The sequence below is a fragment of the Tachypleus tridentatus genome, chromosome 3, assembly GCF_004210375.1.
Source record: "Tachypleus tridentatus isolate NWPU-2018 chromosome 3, ASM421037v1, whole genome shotgun sequence".
Lineage (NCBI taxonomy): Eukaryota > Metazoa > Arthropoda > Merostomata > Xiphosura > Limulidae > Tachypleus > Tachypleus tridentatus.
Window position 1 is genome coordinate 81,198,494 of NC_134827.1, and position 26,201 is coordinate 81,224,694.

The window sequence follows — 26,201 nt, forward strand, 5'->3', positions numbered from 1 at the left end:
TGAAACATTTACAGTATTATAATCAATATAGAAGTTTAATTCCTGTTGGATTTCAAGATCATTGTTTTGAGAATGTTTCTACCTGAAGTCCTGTTACACAAGTGCTGTGGCATCTTTAAATTTTTCTTTTCCACTGGGCAAGGGTTTAAAACATTGCCACACATAAATTACAAACCTAACTCGTCCTGTATTAACCCTTCCTTTACCATGTTATACTCTAGAAGGTTTTTATGACCACACTTCAACACATAGTTGTAAAGTGTTCCCACTCTCTTTTTTTACTATGTTGTTTAACATATTTAACACAGTTTCAAGAAATCATTCTTATTGCATTATCAGTACAAAATGTTAAAAGAAAAAATAAATATACTGATAACCAGTTATCACTGATAAGAAAATCTAAGTTATAGAACTGGCCATATACAAGTACAGTTTATAACTTTATAATCTTTTTTTCTTAAAAAATTAGATTTTTTCCTTATGATTTGTTTTTGTGTTTAGAATTATGCACAAAGCTACACAATTGGATATCTGCACTCTGCCCACCACAGGTATTGAAACCCAATTTTCAGTGGAATGAGTCCACAAACATACCGCTGTCCCACTGGAGGGAATTTCATGATGGAAACATGCCTTCCACAAAAAGGCAGAACTGGTTCCTCTATGATAAATGCACATGTTGGTCTAAACAATAATGTAGCCATGCAAAGTGACTCCTGAGGACAAACAATAAAATGATTCAACAAACAAAAGAACAAGAAAAGGAGGAGGCAAAAACAAGCGAATGAAATAAGACAAAAATTGAACAAACAAAGAGAGGTCAAAACGTTATTCACTTTGAATGATTTCAGCTCAAAGCTGTTCTTATGCTACCATCTGAAGTATGTTATTTATCTGATAAAAATCACATGTACTTATTAGATGTTGCCAACTGACCCACACCTTCTTCTAGAAGCTTCCAATGCATTCTCTCTCTGTAATTGATGGAATTCATATAAAAACACATTTGGTTACTTTGATGAATTTATTAACATGTAATTGAAAATAATGAATTATAAAAACATTTGTGCTTTTTCACTTGCATCATTCAGTCTTTAATGCTACTATAACCAACAAAATTTCATCAACAGTACATTTTTTTTATATTACCTGAAAGATGTGTCAATTTTCCAACTCTGGAATGGAACTGAACATCTAGTAATGATACTAATTTCTTGTGCAACAAAAAATAACTAAAACAATCATGGATCAAACACTTCTCAACTTATTAAAAAACATTCTGTTACATTAACATTCACATCAAACATCTCACTTATAAAGTGTTGTAGGCTGTAAAAATAACTGTTTAAAAGTCACTTCTATATTAGTTGGCTTCATTGGTCTATGTATGCCACAAGCCACCACCTCAAATAAAATGTTAACATTCTTGTAACCTCTTTGCAAAGGATATGATCTGCTTATACATCAGATAAAGAAAGATCAATTTCCTAAGTGTGACCAACAACAGCCTGTTGATCAACAAAGCTTTCATCTACTAAAACACCCAGAATGAAATCGCTTGTTCTCACTATTAGCCTCCAATCAGTATTTGTTTGTGTAACAACTATTATAAGCAGTGAGGCCAAAGTATTATAAATAGCATCATGCAGATAGAAGATTAACATCATGCTGTTAAATCAACAAATATATAAAGGTAATATACGTGTGTACATTTTTTTTTTGGCGTTTTTTTTCAATGGGATGGGGAGTCCCCTTAAACTGAACAGTTTCAGCAAGAAACATGCAATTAAAAATTACATAAAGCAATCAAATTAGGAGATGAAAAAAACTTGCTTGAACCGACTCTGGTATCACAGTCACGTCCAATTTGAAAAAAGTCCAAAGACTGTTGAGGTATTTCTTCACTGTGTAATACATTTTGTTTTACCAACCAGAACTCCTTGAATCCAAGTTAATAACCTACACCTCATTATTAAAGTTTAACTGGATAAAAAAAACACCAAGTTTCAAGAATATAAGACATTTCATCAAATTATTTTAAAACAAGATGTTGAGTATGTTATATGAAAATGATTTTGGAGCCTCACCATATTTTTACTGCCCAGTTATATCTGCAAAAGCCCCCACTGTCGAGCTGTCATGTCTTAAGCATACCACTTCTTCCTGCTGGCTTTCTATAATACATATAAAGTATGAGGATAACAGTTTCCCTGTTTCATATAATCCTATAACACAGAAATCCACAATTACTCCACCTTGCAATTTCACTGGTATATCTTTGAGTGAATTTTCACAAATACCTATGTTATTCTACAGTTTCTCGATGTATGTGACAGTTCAAAGGATATGTTATAAAAGAATCCTGTGTATACGTGAATTGTGTAACCTTGTCAGATGGAGCTCCTTCTTTATCTTATGCACTGTTCTGGGGAGCACTTGGATGGATTTTATCATTCTCCCTTGTGTTTGTGGATTCTCAGCCAGCATAAGATTATACAATTTGCTTAACCACAGCACGTCCAACTTCACACACATCTCTTTCTGGATGGTCCTGGGTCACAAGTTGATCCATGTTCCTTTTTTTTTCAATGCCATTAATTACAAATATCTTTATCTCGAAAATTAAAAATCCCCTTTCTGAACACATATTTACAATCTGAGTATATGACTATTTTGTTTTAGAAGGAGTTGTCACCCTTCCCAAAAGCACTAACCTTTTGGTGGCATCATATTAATAACAAGATGACAAATATTGTTGTATTGTTGTATTGTAATTCTGTTGACAAGAAACCCACTTGAAGTAAAAATGTATCTCAGGATGTCTGGTATGGGTATTAAAACTTTTACTAATAAAGCAGAGAACAATGTTTTGACCTTCTTAGGTTGAAATGTTGTTCTCTGCTTTATTAGTAAAAGTGTTAATACCCATACCAGCCATCCTGAGATACAAATTGTAATTTGATATATTCCACCTTAACTTTATATGAATTACAACTATATATAAATGTATTTTACATTATGTCAAAAAGACACAATTTTGAAATATTAAATTTTAAAATTACCATATTAGCATACCCATAAAATAATTTTATTACAAAATTGATACAACAAAAAATAATTCCTGAGTAAAATAATTAAATTTATGACAAATTAAGGTACATTTGGTGTTGAAACGATGTATACTAAGTTTTGAAATATAGCTCTTGTGAGCAAAATAGGATGTGAATGTCTACAATCACAAGATTCTTATTAATGTAAAATTTATATTTATTCATCAGTCAAAAGTTGAAGTATAAATGACACAGAAAAAAGTCAAAAGACACACAACCATTCCAACAGAAGCCATATTACTGTTTAATGGTTTACACAGGTGATCCAGCCACAGAAATGTATAGAATAAAATTCATCATTGACTTGCCAAATAAAGACACTGCTACAAACACAACAAAGAATGTATGAAACTATTCGATGTAATTACTGGAATGCATAAAACACGTTAATAAATCCTGTCTCGATAGCCTCTTCCCCTACCTCGAGAACTGCCTCTACCCCTTCCTCCTCGACCTCCTAGTGGTGCTGTAAAATAAATATTAGAAAAGTAATGATCTAATAATGAATATAAAAGTATGCATAATACAAAGTTATACAAGTAAGAGAGCAAAGGGAAAATGTGCACAAGAATTTTTTGTCTAACAAATAGAATAGAAAATTCATTCAGGGTGTTACTCATGAAGTGATAACAGCAATAAATTTCACAACTAAGTATTTTTGAAGATAGGTTTTCAAATAAACAAAACACACACAAAAAAATATACAAAATATGTTCAAGTAATTCAGAATTACTTTGAATTTAACATAAAATACAATGGGTTTTGGTTAAATAAATACATCAGATAACTGCTCTGGCAAACTCTCAATCATATACCTACTAATAAATTTTAATTTTTAGGTAAATGCTTTCTCTGTAATATACTGATGGTGGAGGGTTATGTCAGTACACTGCTGTAGTCAATCTAATCTCAGTAACTTGTGATAAAAAAATCGAAGGTTTGATCAAAATTAGCAACGAACTCAGTGAAACTGCTGAATGCATGTATGTGTTGAAATCATGCATGGATTTAACGGCACAAATGAAGAATACTTTACATCATCAGAAGAGAAACTCCACCCCTAAGTCAAATAAAAACAGACTGGAAGTTTCCAACACTAAAAAAATGGTAAATTATTAGCTGTGTCTAGCCTATGTAGGAGATGAAAAAATACTTCATACAGTATGTCAAATTGGGAATAAAGATAAGCCTGGAAGAACGATGTACTTCACTAATAAAGAAGAGAACAACGTTTCAACCTGAAAATGACCTACTAAATAGTGCAGAGCTGTAGAAGCTGCAAAACAAAATATTAGATCTTTTTTTTTACACATATAGTTAATTTTTAATGTTTTATTTTCCTTTCTTGTCTTTTACTACTTATCATTCATCTTGACACAAGTCAGAAGTGTCCTTGAGAATAAATGTTTGGGAGACATGCACAGGCCTTCAAAAATATTTTCATTCATAATGTAACATTGTAAGCCTTGAGAACACATGTAAAACTCTCCAAAAATGTTCAAACAAAATACATTTGCATAATTTCTGGAACCTCCTGAAAGGATATCAAAAATTATTTTTAAGGTAAATAAGTCTTTTTATTGTGCATTAAAAATTTATGAAGTTTTAAGTATTTTTTAAAGGTTTATTTTGAAATAAAGGACTTAACTCTTGGATATGACAAAGCTTCAAATCATAACATACGCGACGATATCAATTTCAATTACATAACCTGGCAGTAAAGGAGCTCAATTTAATTATGATTAGTTATGTTATAACTATGCATTTTAAACCATAAATAATACATAACTAAAATACAAAACTGTATCTCTAATTATAACACATTAAGGTAAATGCTACAGTCAATCAAACAGTCAACAAAGCAACGGTCAGTTACTTACATTAAATTAGATTGCAGTGTGAAATGGTTTTTCATATAGTATTTTAACCCTTTTCGTTATCCAAATATTTTTAAAACATAAAAGAAAATTAAAAGGCTTCATAACCTAGAGCAAGCAGCAAATGAGTGCAAAGATCTTAACTTGAAGAGATAATTGTTACCCTATAAGTTTTTATTTAACGTTCTATGTTTCAAAAAAATAGTGACTATATTTGTAAATAGTAATAATGTATATAGATATATATTGTATTGTAATTAAAACGTGACTGTATTTTACAAAATGCTGGTCCACTAAAACACAGATCACTTTGTGCAGACCAGTTTAAAATCACTAAATATAGTAACATTAGTACACATGTAACACATGTAATGCTAGCTAAGCACAGCTGGAGGGTTGATATAATAACAATAAATATTTATAAATGTTATGAGATTGAAGCTACATAGATAAAACATTTGGGTTTTGTTTTATAATTTTTAGTCATTACATAATGAAAAAAGTATAATCTACATTTATTTCTCACAATTTTATAGTAGTTATAAGATTAGTTAAATCTACCAAACCTGTATAGAGATATGGTAGTAAAAATAACAAATATAAAGTTTTTTCTCTTATGAAATATTTGATTTGGAGGTTATAAAGATTTTGTATGTGAAATTTAAAATTTTTCTAATTAACCAAAGCATTTTTAATCTTAAAATCAAAATTACTTTGTATGTTGGATGGTTGAACATGAAAATATAAATAGCATAAGAAAAACACTATTTAAAAAAATCTTGAAACCTGATATAAAAATCAAAATGAGTTAAACCAGAAGAAAAAATCTTGAAAAACATTTCTGGAATAAATTCATTTTACTTGATTTGCAGAGTCTCATAATTTCAACTTTATGAAGAGAGATTGAAATGTCAAAAAAAAATATCTTAATACATTTACTTTGAAATTTTTTCACTTTAGCACTATATTTTCCACTAGGAGGAGCATACACTTCCCTCTCTCCTTTATTTACTGGTGCTGTTTTCTTTGCTTGCTTGGAATTTTCATCAAAATTAATAGATGTTTTATCTGTCCTTTTTTTGCTATAGGGCAAGAAAAAAAAAAGAAAGACACACACAAGGTAAAACAAAGGCAGCTAAAATGATAAAAACAACTGGCTGAAAAAAATTTTCAGAACACAAGAAAAAAAATATATGTTTAAACTATGCTGTTTATAGTAATTCACTTTTGATTCAAATACTTCTACAGTCTTAGTTTCTGTTTACTCTGATGTACCACTTTACAATCTGAAGTTAACTGAACATTAAAGAAAAAAAAAGTCCAGTAAGTACTAAAAAATTACCAAGTAAAAAAGAATATCTCAAATACAAGATGTGTAATCTGAATGACATTTTAAAGTGATAATTAAACTTCCAGAATGTTTATAGTGCTTAAATATATAATAAAGTAGCAAAACACTAAACTTGTCCGATATGAGATATTCTATTAATCTGTTATTAAGTTTGTTTTTTTTACTTACCCACTAGTATTGGATTCAGGAGTTTTCTGAAATAAACAAAGATAAAAATATTATAAAAATATTTAAAAAGTAGAACTTCATATTCTACACAGAAAGTTGTACTCTGAAAAGTGGTGCAATTTTTTAAAATTTATTTATAGCCATCATCAAATGATGGTTCTACCTGCAACATTCCCATTGTTACCTGCAACATTCCCATTGTTTAAGGGTTAAACAGGAAGCCACATAAACTATAATAGTTCTGGGAGATCCTATTTTGTATGAGGTATATAGTTTGTGTTATAACATTCATATTAGAAATCTACATTAATTAACTAGAAAAATAAAAAAAAGCTTATAAATGCGAGCAACTGAGTTTTAATTGGCCTAGGGGTTATGATAAATACTAAATTGTTATTATACAGATTTTTTATTTATTGTTAACTTTCTAATAAAAAGCAATTAAAAAGTAAAAAGGTAACCTGTATCAGGTTAGATAAGAAAATTAAAAAAAATACATAATTTGTTGTGATTACTCATCAAAAAATGCAAGAGGAATGCACAATGTAACCTGAAATTCATTTTACCATAAATTCACCACACTCCTTGGTGGGTGATTTATTTCTTGTCACAGTAATTCGGCATGATTCAAAAAACAATAAAATTAAATAAAAACAGCTGGAAAATTAAGAGGCATAAAGCTGTTATGATAAACAATGTAATTACCTGTTACAATGTGAGATAATTACTCGTTACGATGTGAAATAGTTACCTGTTACAATGTGAAATAGTTACCTGTTACAATGTGAAATAATTCAAGAAAAAGATATTTTTAATTTTTTTCCACAGAATTTAACTTTTGCTATAACTAACATTAGGATAGAAAAAGAAGCATTAAGTTCAGGAGGACCTAGAGGTTACACATGAGGTTAAAAGCATGCCAAATTTGTTGAAGATATAGTTATTACACTCAGGCTTATAGTATGTATTGTATAGTTTTATGATTATGTGATGATTACAAGGTCAGTCAAAATTAATAGTGTAAGATGTTCATTACAGTAGGGTTAAAGGCATGTATGTAAACTGGATCTGTGTTTACTTCCTCAATTGTGGTTGAGTTCCTATCCAAGTAAAGAGTTTGAATAAAATATAACAACTAAGTCGATAACTTTCAACATCCGAGGAAAAAGACATCATCATCAGCAATGACTGCACAACAGACTGAGATAAATGTTTTTATTTATGATTAATTACAATAAAAATAACTGTAATTAATTAACAAGTACCCATCTCAATGAAAAGATCATATTGCTACTAATCTTAGTATAGACTACCTGAGCTATGAACAGGTAAGCATGGGAAATGTAAAGTGAGTAACACCATATGGGATGGGAAACTGGCTTCAGAATTATAGTAATGAATTTGTAGAAACAAAGTTACGTCTTAGACAGTTAGATTTGCATGGCATGGCTTTGATTAATGCTAGTCTTCTCTATTAACTTATATATATATATATAGGTTGTTTTTAAGACAAAGTATCTGCTCAATCAGGATGTAATTGAGATAAAGCTGTGAAATTAAATGTCAGATATCAAACCAAAAGTATCTTGGAGTAAAAGATAACTTTTACTTATTTCGATTATATTTTTTATACTCCAGCAATAAGTGTATTAATTAAATATTAAATAACTTACAGTATATTTGTATAAGCAAAAAGATTTTGAAAAGAATGTAGAACTGAAAAAATAATTTGATATCTGAGACTAACAGATTTTACTGAAATTACTAATTATGATGACATATTAGTGTTCAGTAGAATCAAAGAAAAGAATACCAACTGTTGTTATTATACTTGGCACCTTCCATGACAAAGTGATTGTACTCTTGAAGGACGGAGGAGTGTGGAAGAGATCTCTAATAAGAGCGTTAATGTTTGAAGTTGTTTTTAAGGCTACAACTTTGAGCTTGTTCTGAAAAATAAAAATTATTGATAATTACTTATTATTATTTTCAGAATAACTTAAATGTTGCATAAACAAATAAAACAATCACTAACACTGTATTAAATCACTAACTTGTATTAAAGTTGCATAACAAGTAAATATGCTGCTTAATCACCAAGACATAATACTTTAAAAGGCACTTGAAGCATGCATGAATATTAGATGTGCCACTTAAAGGGCATCATTTGATTGTAAAACTCTCAACATCTCAGGTCTGAAATAATCATTTCTATACACATAGAAAAATTATAAACTTAGACTATCATCTTATACGTGTAGGAGAAATAAATGAAAAACAAAGCATATAGCCTTTAAATAGCTTAACATCCATATTTAGGGACTAACTGTTACTCTTATAGTGCTTAAAATACAGAAAATATTTTTTGATATTGCACGGATCTGAACTCATCTTTAAAAATTGAGAACCAACCTGTGGAGAATTAAAGAGTAATAAAAGTCTTACTTGTATTTCAGTAGTTATTCAGGCTATAAAAATTTAAAACCAACATTGCATAGGCTTAATATAAGTTCTTGCCTCATCTGTCTTTAGTTCTTCCTCTTTCTTTCCTTGCAATGCTGCCCTTAGTTTTTTAATGTATCCCTGAATTCCCTGAGCCAGGTACTGCAATCTAGGAAAAAAAAACACCAAAGGGCTCTATTTTCATGCAGAATTCTGCATCACTTAGTGACATTTAAAAAAAAATATTATATACTCCCAAAATATGAAGTACCCGTATTTACTTAAAACTCTTATATGTTTATATTTAACATCTTTCAATTGTATCAGCTACATATATAGATTACCATTGAAAACAAGTTCTAATATCTGGTAAGATAAATTTTAGTTATCCTTTGAAATAAACAAATTATTGAACTGAAAACCTTTGAATATTTCATGCAAGAAAACAACATATATTTAATAACCAAGAAAATTCTACAGTTTTACAGCTAACAAGATGGAAATAAGGGAAAAGCTAAATTCATGCATTAACCATTAACTCTATTTGTGTCATCACATAGACGACTTAATGAACTACATAAAATACACTTTGAATCCAAAGAAATATCTTTTTAAATTTTCATGAGTATTTTACAATCACAGCTAGAATATTGGGAAATATGATTAGCTTTTAATTATTTTAAACATGTATGTATTGAGCTTTCATCATAGCTCAATATCTATATTATCTAAATAATCAAAAGCTAATCAGATGTCTCTACATTCTTATCATTACAAGGCACAATTATTGTTATTAAATAATAAAATGCCACCAAAGTTCATTAGGTTAGGTGATTTGATATGCAAGTGTATACCACTGAAAACCTTAAATTCAAATTCGAGAGATTTTACTGCCCAGTAAATGATAAAAAAAGTGTTTGCTCATAATAAAAATGATTACTTTAGGCAGTCATGAAAATTGTATTTTGGTGAAACAAGTATGTTTAAAGTGAATCGGAGTTGCTGAGGCAATTTGATTTAATACTCCATCACAAGCTGCTTAGAATTTTATTGTTTATTTCCAAGCAACTCACCCATATGTTGATTATTTCATTGAATCTTCCAAAAGTTGCTAATTTGTTAGGTAGTAGGGATACACATACACTCAGACATTTAATCTCTGTCCTACTTCACCTGTTCATGGCAAAAATTAATGGTTATGAGGTTGTATTCCTATACTTTATGAATATATGGTAAAAATCTGAAAAGTGACATAACTGGTGACATGGTCAAACTGTGACCTGAAGTAGGGCTATTTTTAGCTAAATTATAAAAAGGTGCATGCAGCTACATTTTTTTACAGGAGATCTAACAGACTTTTAATTACAAGAATTGCTGATCTATCAACTGATATGTTATAGGAAGTTATAAAAAAAATTCAGCTTTGTATCATATTAAGTCTTAGAGGTATGGCTTATTACACAAATCAATGTTTATTATGATTTTGGGTTTTCAGGTGATTTTACAGCCTCACAACGAAAATCCTAAGAGAGATAAACTTGATTTGAGACCATTTTTGAATTCTGTGAGATTAATTCAGTCAGTGTAGCAAATTTCAGCCTTCTACAACCACTACTATTGCAGCTTTAAGCAGCCAAAATTGCCTGAAAATGAATTTGCCAAAGATAAAAAAAAAAAATTAACTAAATTTTACATGGCTGTAAATCAGAAACTATTAGAGATATTGATCTAATCTTTGGTAGTTTTTCATTATATGGGTAGATGAGCATTTGTGAATTTTTTCAAGGTATTCTATGGGGGGTCACCTGCAGCCCCCTGGATGATTTGACAGTAGTATCATTAACATTTTATTTAAAGAAATAAAATGTGTCTATCATATGTAGAACGTACAAAACTCAGACAATACCTTAACCTTTCTGAGCAGTGTGTGTGTGTGTGTGTGTGTGTGTGTGTGTGTGTGTGTGTATATACACATATATATATAAATAAGTTTTGTGTCATAAATATTTATCAGATATTTACAGCTCAAATATATCATGTATATGTTCTTCCAGAAAAAAACAACAACAAACATAAAGCATAATATTCTATCCTCCAGCTTAACAGACCTGGCCATTACCTCAGTTTAAAGTCCCTGAGACGTTCTGCATTTTCATCCAAGGAAAGAAACTCAGGATTGTGCTTACAAAGCTGATGAAACGTACACATTAGACATTCAACATGAGACAGCTGCAGAGATGGTTCATGAGATGGAGTGGAATTTTCAACATTCTCATTAGATGGTGGTGGAGGTACATATTCCTCAAAAAAAACCAATTTAATTTGGTGTAAGAAACTGCATTCCCATATTCATACTACCTAAATGTCTCTCAGTACAAAAGTTTGTTTCTGGTTATTTGGAAATAATGAGTTTACTAGCTGATACAAATCAAAACTACCTTAAGTAAAAACATTGTACTCAAATATAAGAGGAAACTTTGCAAGTTAATACACGTATAAAACTGAAACAGAACAAATTTTACTTGAATTGTATGCAACTTTCAAATATAATGTGGTTGTAATGTTATTGCTGTTTAAAACTCAAATTCAGAAAATTCTTGTTTATCTGATGTAAAATTGAATTTTCTCTCCCTTCTCTAAGGTTACAGCTTGAGTAATGCTCATCAAACACCAATTACTTTCTTACCATCTTGAAAGTTAGTTATGTAAAGAGATTGATTTTTTGTTGAATTTGGATCACTTAAGAAAAATAATTACACATTACATATTAATAAAATATAAATAAAAGACAATGGAATAAAAGTACTGTTAAAATGTCATGGAAGCTCTTAATATAGCAAATTGAACATATTAAAGACAAATCAAGTTGATTACTGCTATTTACCAAGTGCTAATGAGCACAAAAACACAGTACAAATCATTACATGACATGTTGCAATACTTACGCACTTGCTTTAATATATACAAAAGCAAAATTGTTGGATATTTGGAATAAAAACTGTAGTTAATGCTAAATACAAATTCTTATTAAACAATATTACATCCACCTTTCAAAATAACTACATTTTTCTAGTAGGTTTGATTATTGCACTGCATTCTGTTCTTAAACCCTTGATAAATCTGTCTGTAAAAAAGTCTTTACTAACTTTAGAAACCAATTTAAGGAACTAAACTTGTCAGTAAAATGATTTCTTCCTCCTTGGCAGTCAAAGAAATAAACCTTATTTTAAAATACCTCTTCTCCTTGGGAACTCACTTTAACCACACATGTACAGTGGAGGATCATAACCATTTTAGAAAGTTACATTCAAAGTTGATTAAATTATAAACATTTTATAAGATTGCAAAAAAAATTAATCAAACAAATTTATTATGAATTTACACGAGTAACCTTGATATAAAGTGTGTCCATTATTCAAATTTTAATATTATGCAAGTTTCAATTTCTTAATTTCACGTGACAGAGAAATAAAAACAGAATTTCTAGAGGTTTTAGAGGCTATGGAAATGAATTATGAAAGGCAAGAAATAATATTTTTATTCTTAACATGAAAATCACCTTGTAGTCAGGCTAGTCAGAATCAGAGTCAGTCTGACTTAGCAAATTCACAGACAAATCTTCAGTAAAAATACTATTAAGAATTCTGAATTCTTTGCAATAACATACTCGTAACAAGCAAAAGTACCTGTTCCAAGTGATAGCAAGGTTTATGTTAATTTAGCAAGAGTACCTGTCTCTAGTCATGGGAAAAGTTTAAGGTAATCTGTCAATATAAATTATTTCATGGACTTTAATAAAAGTTAATTGTATTACACTCTTGGTTTTACTTAAGAGCAAAAGCTCTGAGCTACATATACCACCCACCAAGAAAAGTGATTGTTGAACATTTCAGTCATGTTAAGAGCTACTCAACAAAACATATGGTAAAATGACATTCTTATTTTTTTATAACATGTTACACTTTAAAATGTGAATGATAGTCTGACTACTTCCTAACAATTAAATGTAGAATATCCTGTTTGTAAAACAAAATTTGGAATCAACATTATTCATGCCTATTTTCACTTCATCTCAATGTAAATAATGAGCTTTGTCTTCGTGCATAGCTTTTCAAATGGAAGACAAATGTTCAGAAACACACAATGATATTCACTAATGAGCTTTGTCTTCGTGCATAGCTTTTCAAATGGAAGACAGACAAATGTTCAGAAACACACAATGATATTCACTAACGAGCTTTGTCTTCGTGCATAGCTTTTCAAATGGAAGACAGACAAATGTTCAGAAACACACAATGATATTCACTAACGAAGCTTTGTCTTCGTGCATAGCTTTTCAAATGGAAGACAGACAAATGTTCAGAAACACACAATGATATTCACTAACGAGCTTTGTCTTCGTGCATAGCTTTTCAAATGGAAGACAGACAAATGTTCAGAAACACACAATGATATTCACTAACGAGCTTTGTCTTCGTGCATAGCTTTTCAAATGGAAGACAGACAAATGTTCAGAAACACACAATGATATTCACTAATCCAGCTTTGTCTTACGTGGCATAGCTTTTCAAATGGAAGACAAATGTTCAGAAACACACAATGATATTCACTAACGAGCTTTGTCTTAGTGCATAGCTTTTCAAATGGAAGACAGACAAATGTTCAGAAACACACAATGATATTCACTAACGAGCTTTGTCTTCGTGCATAGCTTTTCAAATGGAAGACAGACAAATGTTCAGAAACACACAATGATATTCACTAACGAGCTTTGTCTTCGGTGCATAGCTTTTCAAATGGAAGACAGACAAATGTTCAGAAACACACAATGATATTCACTAACGAGCTTTGTCTTCGTGCATAGCTTTTCAAATGGAAGACAGACAAATGTTCAGAAACACACAATGATATTCACTAACGAGCTTTGTCTTCGTGCATAGCTTTTCAAATGGAAGACAGACAAATGTTCAGAAACACACAATGATATTCACTAACGAGCTTTGTCTTCGTGCATAGCTTTTCAAATGGAAGACAGACAAATGTTCAGAAACACACAATGATATTCACTAACGAGCTTTGTCTTCGTGCATAGCTTTTCAAATGGAAGACAAATGTTCAGAAACACACAATGATATTCACTAACGAGCTTTGTCTTCGTGCATAGCTTTTCAAATGGAAGACAGACAAATGTTCAGAAACACACAATGATATTCACTAACGAAGCTTTGTCTTCGTGCATAGCTTTTCAAATGGAAGACAGACAAATGTTCAGAAACACACAATGATATTCACTAACGAGCTTTGTCTTCGTGCATAGCTTTTCAAATGGAAGACAGACAAATGTTCAGAAACACACAATGATATTCACTAACGAAGCTTTGTCTTCGTGCATAGCTTTTCAAATGGAAGACAGACAAATGTTCAGAAACACACAATGATATTCACTAACGAGCTTTGTCTTCGTGCATAGCTTTTCAAATGGAAGACAGACAAATGTTCAGAAACACACAATGATATTGACTAACAATTTACCAAATTCTGTAAAAATCACTCAGTAAATCTGGAATTATAGTAAACAATGCTATGTACAGTTTTACAGAAATGAAGGTTGATGAAATGTACCAGCATTGCACGTGTAGGGTTAAGGAGGTAAATTCATCTGTAAAATCCTTTCATCCTTTAAGAAGCAAATTATTTTTACAATCTTTCTTTCTTGGGAATTCTACTATGAAGAAGTAAATATGTCTGTAAAATCATTCATACTTCAGAATCCTACACTGAGCAAGTTGGTCAGTAAAAAAATTCTCTACTTTGGAATATTACTTTATGGCACTAAACCTGTCTGTAGTCTTAATTACCTTTGGTATTCTACTCTGGAAAGGCTAACTACTTATGAAAATATACTAGATGTTACTTTTGCATTTAGCTTAGCAGGAGAACAAGAATTATTCATCTAAAATTTTCAAACGTTTCACACAAATGTAGGCCTAGTGCATGTACTGGTTTTAAAACGTGACTATATTTGTGATTTTAGTGGTTACTTATTTATAAATGTAGGTTAAGTGCACGTACTGGTTTTAAAATGTGAATATACTTGTGTTAGTGCATGTATTGGTTTTAAAATGTGACTGTACTTGTGGTTGTACTGGTTACTTATTTATAAATGTAGACTTAGTGCACGTACTGGTTTTAAAATGTGACTGTACTTGTGGTTGTACTGATTACTTATTTTTATGGGTCATTACCTTTTGGTGTCATCTGAAGCTTTCCCTTGGAAGAGTATGCTCCATAATTATATAGGATACTTATTACTTAGTATCTGTAGAGCTTTCAACAACATCTCTTACATTTCAAGGATGTATTTTGCATTTTTTGGTCTCTTTCTTCAAAGTCAGTCAGAGTCAAAATTCAGATCTAATTCCACACAACATTTTCTGCCATTCCTTCCATTATCTTTGGTTACTACCCAAAGTTCAATCAGTACATCTGGGAACACCACAAAAGTAAGCTTGTCTGTAAGTCTTCCCTAAAATGTTCTCTTACTTTGAGAATGTAAAACTGTTTGTAAAGTCCACAAAGGACCCAGCAGATTCTAAACAATGTTATGTGAAACTTCTAGTATCTATTTTTGAATATAAAACCAATTAAAAATAGGAACACTTTAATGAAATAAATTAATAACGAAGTGAATATACCATGACAAATTGCTTAGTAAATAATAATAATAATAATATTAACTATGTTAAAAATAGAAAATTTCTAATTTGAAGTCCTTTATTTTTCTTCTATTTCAAATTTTTAGTAAATTATTTGGTTCTTTCAAGCACAAAGCTACACAGTGCAAACCAGGGATATTGAAATATAATTTTTAGCATCATCAGCCTACAAACTTATGAGTAAACAATTTTGGGGCATAAAAAATGGAAGATTCAAATTGAGTTTAATAATACTAGCATTCCTTAAGTTTTTTTATGATACCAAAATATTCACATACATTAACATGTCAGAGCCAATTTTATAAATTAAGTTTCTACATTTTTCTAAAAGTATTCTTCAACTCTCAATATTTCTAATTTAAATTCCAATAGTAGCAATATACTTTGGTTACATATTTGTATTTCATTCAGTGGCATATTTAAGGTAGGGGCTAGAGGTCACTAACCCGATGGCCCGTTGTTAGTTTTATTCTATGTAAAATTACATGTAATGTAAGGCCCACACAACCTTAAACCTGTCACTAATTTAATTTTACAATAATTGCTCTTATATAACCCTTTTAGAACACTTATAGTTTCTAAAATTTATTTTTAAACCTAAAATCATAATTCATAGTAAATTTCACAACTAAAAGATTTCACTACTAGGGTATCGCATCATTACAAATCTTATAGAAAGAAAAAAAAAGGTATCAGATAATATATATATCTTACTAAAATTTAGTGGAAGATGAGGTGACAACAAACCCTACAAAAAATAAATGTTAGAAAATCTTTTTTAAAGTATTACCAGTAATTTATTGAAGACAAGTTCAAGACATTTTTCATTACTATCCAAGTTTAGAGCAAAAGGTGCCATTTCTGTTAACAGCTTCAACAACTCTAAACTGACATCTATCCCTTCTTCTATAGCAGGAATATTTTCAAGCACCGGAATCACTTGGTTACAGAAATATTGAACAAATCGACTAGAACTGACGAATGGCTAAAAAAAATTATAATAAATACAATCAAATATCACATTGAACTTGAACTGTTAAAATTGACAACTGATTCATATTTTTGCATTACATCACATAAATTACAAATATTCTTTCAAACAAAATTTACAACATTGATTATTCTTTAACTACATCAAGTACTTGATACTTGAAAAATCAGCCCTTTACAACAGTTACAGATTAACTGACATCTGACCTTATTAGTTTTATCACTGTAAGTACACTGAATAATTATAAATATGCAACAAACTATTCAGGAGAAATGAAGTGCATGTGTATGACAACATTTCAAAATGATTAACAGATAAAACTGATTCCTAAATATAAAATCTGAGATAACAAAAGTCCCAATAGTTCATTAACCAAAATTGGTCACCATACATGCCCTTCCACTGTAAATAGAAAGAAGGTCAGCAACATAACAGACCATGCTTGGGGGTGTGGTCAAAGAGATCTCATAGCTCTACATGTGTTCACACATTGTGACAGTAGTGCTTTCAAACTCCTTCAGAGGATGCCTGCATTCCAAAATGTTCATGGTAAACTACAGAGTTCAAGGACTGTTCCAGATCATACAGAGGCAGGCTCAAAAGAGTTGACATGTGCAATGTATGGCAAACAACAATACAAAAGTGTTGATAATTTGTGCTTTGTAGCACTCAAGGAGAAATGTGGAGGGCCTAATGGAAGTACAAGTCTTAACCAGAACACTGATTTTAGTCAGCTACTTTTTTGTAAGTATGAAAATAGATGGGCTAATTACTATCAGGTTGTCATCTGGAAGTCTGCCAATGTCCATCAACCAGATATACAAAAACCAACAGAAAAGCATGGTTGGAAAGTTGGAACCTCTGGTCTGAAGGATATACCCTTCTAAATTAAATTGCTAAAGAGGATGTTAGCTGGAAAAGTAATGACCCAAGTTCTTCCTATGAAAACTTGGATCACAGCAACTTAACAGATACAGATGATACTTTGCTGTCAGATGATATGGACAATGATGTGTACTGAATATCTTTTCCAATATTATAAATAAATGTAGCAGAAATAGGACTATACCACAAATACAATGTTAATAATTTACAGGACTTTTATTATTTGTGATTAAAGATTAGATAAGAGCCATTTACTTTTTTTTCAGTCCTTGAACAGTGGGCAGGTACCACAGGATTGGAAATTAGCCAATGTAACTCCTCTTTTCAAAGAAGCAATAAAAACTGTCCCAGTAATAATAGACCCATCAGTCTTAAACTAGTTGTGATAAAAGTTTTGGAAAGTCCCTCTAACAATTATTTTACTTCACTTATTTTTTAGTATGTTTTGATTTAAAAACATTTTTTAATTGTGATCAGTTACTGCCACAAAGAAGAAGCAGAATTAGTGTTCTCCAGTTAACCCATTGGCTACTGATTCACCATACTTTGTATGGTCTGTCTCCAGCAGTTGAATGCAGGTGTGCTTTATACACTATACAGCTCACAAAAAATTTAAAGCAGTGAGTCAGAGAGTTGATATTCTAATAAAAACTCTGAAGATGTTTTTACTTGAAAAAAACCCAACAAAAACACTACTTACATTAAAAAATGGCATAGCTTGTCTAATACACTGCATGACTCTCACAACACTATCAGAGTCAGTGTGCTGAAAATACAAGTAAAATGTTTTATAAAAGGGTATCCTTTAAATCTTTTATATAATAAGCAACAGAAAACATATGACTCTAGTAAAATAAGTTATATTTTGAATTATTTGAGTATTTCTGAAAATCAAGATATACAAGTACACACACACACACAATTTCATCCTTGAAATTGATACATATGGTACATTGAAACTATTCCAGTAATCAACTCTATTTTTGCATTTTCATAAATTTGAGTATAAAAACTGTTAATATTTATAAAATTTGAAATGTGAGAAAGTTTTAATTATTTCTTACATACACAAAAAAGGGCAGAAAAAATTCATTCAAAAAGTTATGTTTCTACATTGCATACTACTGCTGTACAGCTTTCACAGCTTTGACTTGTATCTTGGAAAGATTAACCTAAAGATGGCCTAGGAAGGCCGAAACGTTGTTGTCTGCTTATCAATAAAAGTGTTAATACCCATACCGGCTATTCTGAGATACATTTTTATTTCAAGTGGGTTTCTCGTCACCAAGAATAGCTTTGACTTGATCAAATTTTCAACTAAAAATATTTACAAATTTTAATATGGACAGAGTTACTTATTTATTAGCACCTCTGTACAGAACAACTCTTTTCAAAAGCAAAAACCCCTTCATTTTATTGACTCAAAATAAAAGAGACAAGTCTGCAACAAAAAAGACTAGCTTTCTAACTTTCCAGGCATCTTATATTAGTGTATAGTCACATTGGAAATAAAGTGTAACCTGAAAATCCTTTAAAATGCTTTGATGAATTGTATCCTTAAATGTTTTTTTCACAATGACAATTTCAGCCAATAATAAATAACACTTTTGCACCGTTTCATACAAATATTGAATAATTTTTATATACAACATTTAAATACAACTTTGACAAAATAATGTTTTGAATTGTTTGTTTATTATAAAACATAAAGTTATAATATCTTACACAGTTTGTTATTAAACCTTATAAAATGCTTTAGGAATGTAAAGGGAAACCACCCTCTCCTGCTCAGTAAAATGCAATAGCCAGCTTTTTAACATTTCTTTTCATAAATAATCTGCCAACTGTGACTTTACTGCTAACAATACCTTACCTCAAACTCTTTGTCTATGTCCAACATATCAATAGCCATATCTACTAATGCTTGCTGGCCAGGTATTGTTTTTGAAAGTTTAAGTCCTGATAAAACACTCATCAGGGTGACAAATTCTTCTCCTGTTACATCTTGCATTACCTGAAAAACATACACAACGTTACATCTTGCATTAACTGACAAACAAAACAGATAGTTATATCTTGCATTAACTGACAAACAAAACAGTTAGTTACATCTTGGATTAACTGACAAACAAAACAGATAGTTACATCTTGCATTAACTGACAAACAAAACAGATAGTTACATCTTGCATTATGTGACAAACAAAAATAAATATGTTACATTTTGCATTACCCAACAAACAAAAACAGATAATGTTATATCTTGCATTACCCAATAAACAAAGAACAGATAATGTTACATCTTGCATTACCCAACAAACAAAAAAAATAATGTTACATCTTCCATTAACTGACAAACAAAAAACAGATGTTACATCTTCCATTAACTGACAAACAAAAAACAGATGTTACATCTTGCATTAAGTGACAAACAAAAATAAACACAATGCTACATTTTGCATTAAGTGACAAACAAAAATAAACACAATGCTACATTTTGCATTAACTGACAAAGAAAAATAAACACAATGTTATATCTTGCATTAACTGACAAACAAAAACAAAGATCAAATGTTCTTCTTTCACCTTTTCCAGATGGTTCACAGGTCAAGGGCCATGTCATCATACTTGTTAATTCGCATTTAAAATTTTATTGGACTTTTATTTCATGAATTGACAACATTAAGTTTGGTATGAAACTGAAGAATTTAATTTAAATTTTTACATTATACATTATTTAATTTAAAAGTAAATGTTTAAAAATATGTTGAATACAGCACTGTTTTAAATTAGATGTTTGTGGTATAAAAATAATTTTGTATGAATTAGGAGTTCAAATTACCAATACTGAAAAGCTAAAATACAAAATAAGATCTGACTATCTTTACTATTTGCTGAGATATCACTTATGTACTCAGTCAAACACAGAGGCCTTGCTAACCTCTTTCCATTTCTGGAAACTGTCCCTTATATAAACTTACTTCTATATGTGACAAATGAGTAACCAATCAAAAGTATAAAATGTCCCCCAAAAGGTTTTCTCAGCCATTTTCAAATATAACAGCATTAACTCTTTCATTCAAGATGAACTTTTGTGTTGGTAAGTTGGGTCTTTACCTTATTCAAACTTTCATAGTTTTCAAACCCAAATTTACTTTAGTTGCTAAACTTGATAAATTATAATACACTTCTGTGGTATTGGTACAGTAATTTATGAGATTTTCAGTTATTTAAATGTATATATATAAAACATAAAAAAAAATTCATTTCAAAATCTCCACATGTAAAATTTAAGGCTTATCAACAACCAAATACAAAAATCATAACTACAAATTAATTGTTTGCTTTAAATCTATATTTACAGTTCTCTGTTTTAAGAAAACTTATTTGTAAATAGTAATAATGTACATACATATACAATGTATTGCAACCAAAATGTGACTGTATTTTACAAAATACCAGTCCACTAAAACATAGCATAGATCAACCACTTTGTGAAGGTAAGTTTATATTCTTAGATATGGTAACGTGAGTGAACATAAACCTTATCACTGTAACTTCTATGATGTTAGCCAGCCTTGGCTGAGATATCAATTTAACAAAAATAATAAATATAAACAAATGTATAATACTATAATATTTGAGCTCTTTAGACTAAATATTTGTAGTTATTCTTAAAAATAAAAGCATAATTAATATTTATTTCTTACTTTTTTTATGGTAGTTATGAGAACAGTCAAATCTAATGAACACCTACAGAGATCAAAATTTGCTAGAAAAAATAACAGTTTTTTTCTAAAAAAGCATTTGATAATTATTTGAAGATTATAAAGATTTCACAAATAAAATTTGCAAATATTCTGATGCACAGAAGTATTTTTAATCTTAATACGAAAATCTCTTTGCATGTTGGATAGTCAACATTCTGAAAAAAAAACTTAGAGAAAATCTTTAATTACAAAATCTTAATACAAAGTTCAAAAACCTGATATTTTTTGTACATAAGCCTTGTAACATTTACAAATAACTTGTAAAAGAATGTGAACATGTATATGCATTTATCAAAAGTAACAGCTTTTAATAATTACTCTCACTGATATCTTCATGGTTACAGGCTGGATGGATTCCACCCAACCAATGATGGAAGAGTTAATTAAAGTCTGAAAATTTCAGTTGTCAACTACACCCTTGTGCAAATTAATTGAAACAAGACGGAAAATTACGATTTTTTCAATTTTTTGCATTTTATTTCTGAGAATCCAAAAATTACTCACAAATTAATACATGATATGAACACCTTTATTTTTCAGAAGATCATTAATCCACTTTGGCATTGAGTCCACGAGTTGACTGCAATCTTTACTAATTTTTGGATTGCGGTACCACACCTCAATTATGGCCTCAATTAGCTTATTTTTCATAGTACAGTCTTTTCCCCAAAGTCTTTCTTTACAAATCACCCAAATATTTTCAATAGAATTTAAGTCTGGAGAGTTTCCAGGCCAGTCCAGCACCTTTATTCACATTGTAGTTATAAAATTCTTCACAAGTTTTGATGTGTGGCATGAAGCCAGATCTTGCTGAATAATGCCAGATCCATCTGGAAATCTCTTTTTCAAATCTGGAATGATTCTTCTCTGTAAAACTTCGATGTACTGTGGTACTCACATCATACCTTCTACTAAATGTAAGCCTCCAACACCATAGTAGCTGAAAAAGCCCAAAAATATTTTCTTCAAGGGATGTTTTACGAACTGATTGATGTGAGATTCTCAAAGTTTCTCATCTGGAGATCTACGAACATGCAGACTTCTTTGACCCTGTACGAAGAAATGAGTCTCATCACTGAATAACACCTTCTTCCATTGTTCTTGCATTCAGTTCTTGTATTTCATATCCCATTCATACCGTTTTTTCTTCATTGAGTTGGGAAGAAGTTGTTTTTTGACTGGTCTCCTTGCCATTTTTACGCATTTTCGAATGATGTAATATTCCTCAAAATTTTGTTATATATCCCAAAAATTTATTGACCGTACTGCAAAACACAGCTAATGATGCTGTCTGTGTGAAAAAATGACTATTACAGGAAATCAGCGGGTCCAGCGAACCTACACCAGCTGCCATGCTGTAAAATGACCATTTGTTTCAATTAATTTGTACAAGGGTGTAAATCATTCTGAGAATCAGCTGCAAATGAATTTAAGTTGAAGAGCATTCTGTTAATTAACAATTAAATCTGGATTATTCAGTGATTTGTGCTACTTATTAAACTGAATATTTCATTGCCAACTTTAGTCACTAGTTTAAAAATGTATGGAGGTTAACAAACTTGTACTTTTTGACAAACTGCACATTATGATTCTGTGCTGCATATCTTAAAGTTCTTCATAGATACTTACAAAGACAAAAATGTTGAACGTTACACACCTTATTGCTTATAAATGTGCAAGAAAATTCACACACAGTTACACAAGGACTATCTACAGATAACTGTTCTTCATTTTTAACTAACTGGAAATAACACAAGTCAACAGTATTCATAACAAATGTTTCATTATTCTTAAGTGACAAAATAGTGAAATTTCATCTTTGCTCTTATGGCACATCCACAGTCCTAAAGTGAGAAGAGCATTCCTGTATCAACAGGATATGAATCATGAACTCATATTGACAGTCTGAATCCATTAACACAGTAGGCAACAGCCCAGAAACATAAAATCCAACAATGAACACATTTTACATAAATTAGTACAACTTACTGCAGTATACATCAATCTTTAAAACAAAAATAAAGATTGGATAAAATAAATAAAACAAAAACAAAACTCCAAGATAATTAACAAAATTTAAAAATCTGAAATATAAAGACTAAATAAGAGTAATAAACCTCATTCTTTATCTGTTCTGAAAATTTCTCCATACCTTAGTATCTAGATATGCATGTCCATGCACTTCATTTCAACGGACATAAACAAAAGGCAAACATAAATATACTTTGGTAGATATTTTGTACAACAACATATCGGGTGTTTATCAAAGGTTTTAAAAACGTTTAACTTTAGGCCATGTAATAACATAAATTTGATTGATGATATCAAATATGGAAATTTTTAACTACTGTTAGGCTTAAGACAAGTGGACTTGCAGATTTTAGTATCTCTGATAAGAATTCTTTTGTATTAACCTAGAAATACTGTATTTAAAGTACTATTGCTATAAAAATAATAACTTGACTAAAATGTTTTGCAGCTTCCTGCTAATGTGTATGTTTGTATATGTATCATACACAAGTTACTGTATGCTGCTATCTCTTGTGTTAACTTATAAAAAAAATTCACCATTGTATTTTATGTGATGCTTGATGGACACAAAATAGCAATTAACTGCAGAAGAATACTTAAAGGTTATGAAGTAAAATTGAATATACTTGTTTATAATGGAAATAAGCATATCAGAAAAGTATACTATAATTTTATTTACCTTAAAAGTATTTGTTGTTGACCAATACAAGAGTACTCTACTTTCCTTGTTGTATGTCTCGAATGGGGTGAAAATTAATATTTAAATGCAACTTCATACTTTCAATGAAATATCTTAGATTTTCTTGCTTTCAATGTTTAATTGATTTCTTTAATTTTTGTATTTTCCAAGGCATAAAAAATTGCTTTCTTTAAAGAACTAACTTACAGTTGCCTTTTCAATTAAAAATACATAAAACTAACTCCTTAATTTTCCACTGTTTTTGGAAATATGACATCCATTTTCTGCATTTAATAATTAAGCTTGTAACTCTGCATGCAGTAGTTGCTTATTTGAAGTATATGTAAGAACTTGTGCTTTCTCTAAAATACATAAAACACCTTTTTGCATTCTTGAAATATGTAATCTTCTAATTCCTTCGTCATAATATCTGAAGGCAAAGCCCTGATTTTGCTGTTTAAGAAACGAATGGCTCTTTCTCGGACAACTTCTTCACCATTCAGTATCTGGGAAAACAGTCCACCCAATGTATCTGAATAAAATAAATAATTATGATTGAAATTAAGATCAAAGTTATTTCATACTAAACAAATTTTACAAAACAAAAACCATCATAAAAGAACACTGCACCATATATTATTTAATCAATACAAAATTCTATCTCACCTAACATACAGTGTTAAAGGAAATAAAATACATTTATAAAAAGCCATTTTCATCATATTTTTGTTTAAACAATTGTGCATACATCAAGTAAAAAACAATACAGATAACTGTCACTTATTTTACAACATTAGCTTACAGTTGAAACAATAAATTTTGTGTGTGTATATATGTATAATTATATATACATATATAAAGAGTTAATGTAAAGTTAATGGGCCTTTTTTAATTAGATAAATCTCATAATTCCAGATGTAAAAATCAGTAAACTGTCACAATTTGTATGGACAACAAGTGGATAATAAAAAAATGGTAGCAGTGAAGAGCAACTCATCACCATGGGACTTTATACATTTAACTTATTCACATACAGGTAGATGGACAGTATAAAACCAGCAGAAACAAAAGTTTCTCATTCATTGCTATTTGAAATGTCTCAAAATTGAATGTCTGCACATGTAAAGTATACAACTAATTACAACACCAGTGCAGCACCGATATTGCATTAATATAAACATGGTTCCCACAGAGGGCATTGTAACATGCATGTCAGAGGAATCAATTAAAAATTTTGATTGAAAATAAAAGGTCAACTTGCTGATGCATATTGGAGTGGCTACCTTCCAATACCAGTTGAAGTTCTTGACAAAGTTAAGAAAATGGCACTCGCTGCTGCAGAAACAAATACACATCAAGAATGGGGCAACCATTAGATTACCCACAGTCAACAGCAAAGGTCATGTGAAAAAAAAAAAAAAAGGCTGAAGAGAATCTATGCAATTAAACCAAGAGACAGAAAGCAATGATTACGTTAATTAATGATGCTAACAATAAATGAAATTTCATATTTCCTGTCAAATCAATACTTCAAATCCAATCAGCAAATGTATTGTTCACACACAGTTTGTTGTACTTGCATAACACTAAAAACAAAGTTAAAACTGAACCGATTGTTACCGTTTTTTAATGTGTGTCTCAGTAACTTAGATCTTGTGATGACAAGAAACCCACTTAAAGTAAAAATATACCTCAAGACGGTTGGTATGGGTATTAATACTTTTATTAAATTAAAGTGGAGAACAACATTTGGACCTTCTTAGGTCATCTTCAGGTTGAACAACACATAAGAATTTGTGCTTTTTCTAAAATACATGAAATACCATCTTGAAAATGACCTAATAAGGTTGAAATGTTGTTCTATACTTTATTTTAATAAAAATTTTAATATCCATACCAACTTAGATCTTGGCTAAAATTATCATACTTAGAAACAGAGATAACAGAATTAACACATTCATCATAATATTCTCATTTATGATGATTTTACACTTTTTAGTTTTTTATGACATCAAGAACACAGATATAATTTGAATGGCATATAGTTCTACTAAATTTGTGTTATATGAAAATAAATGTTACAAATCATTCTGTTCATTTTTAATTTGACTTTTAAAATTACGTTACAGTCCGAGTTTCAGTGAAATTGACAAACAACTTCAGGTAATTGTTTTTTTTTATTC

At 30.2% G+C, this 26,201-nt stretch overlaps 1 protein-coding gene across 2 annotated transcripts in view; it reads right to left on the reverse strand.

Annotated features, from left to right (window-relative positions):
* Window positions 1-3,330: 3,330 nt before the first annotated feature.
* Window positions 3,331-26,201, reverse strand: part of LOC143247339 (apoptosis inhibitor 5-like) — a 32,661-nt gene continuing 9,790 nt past the window's right edge. The window contains exons 4-13 of one of the 2 annotated variants that reach the window (XM_076495213.1): window positions 24,399-24,550; window positions 19,414-19,554; window positions 18,241-18,306; window positions 16,455-16,649; window positions 11,068-11,249; window positions 9,024-9,117; window positions 8,324-8,455; window positions 6,507-6,532; window positions 5,927-6,069; window positions 3,331-3,576 (exon numbers count right to left, since the gene is read on the reverse strand). In XM_076495213.1, coding sequence (XP_076351328.1) covers window positions 3,497-3,576; window positions 5,927-6,069; window positions 6,507-6,532; window positions 8,324-8,455; window positions 9,024-9,117; window positions 11,068-11,249; window positions 16,455-16,649; window positions 18,241-18,306; window positions 19,414-19,554; window positions 24,399-24,550 — 1,211 coding nt within the window. In that variant the 3' untranslated portion in view covers window positions 3,331-3,496. The remainder of the gene's footprint in view (window positions 3,577-5,926; window positions 6,070-6,506; window positions 6,533-8,323; window positions 8,456-9,023; window positions 9,118-11,067; window positions 11,250-16,454; window positions 16,650-18,240; window positions 18,307-19,413; window positions 19,555-24,398; window positions 24,551-26,201) is intronic. The other variant, XM_076495214.1, reaches the window with a different exon arrangement.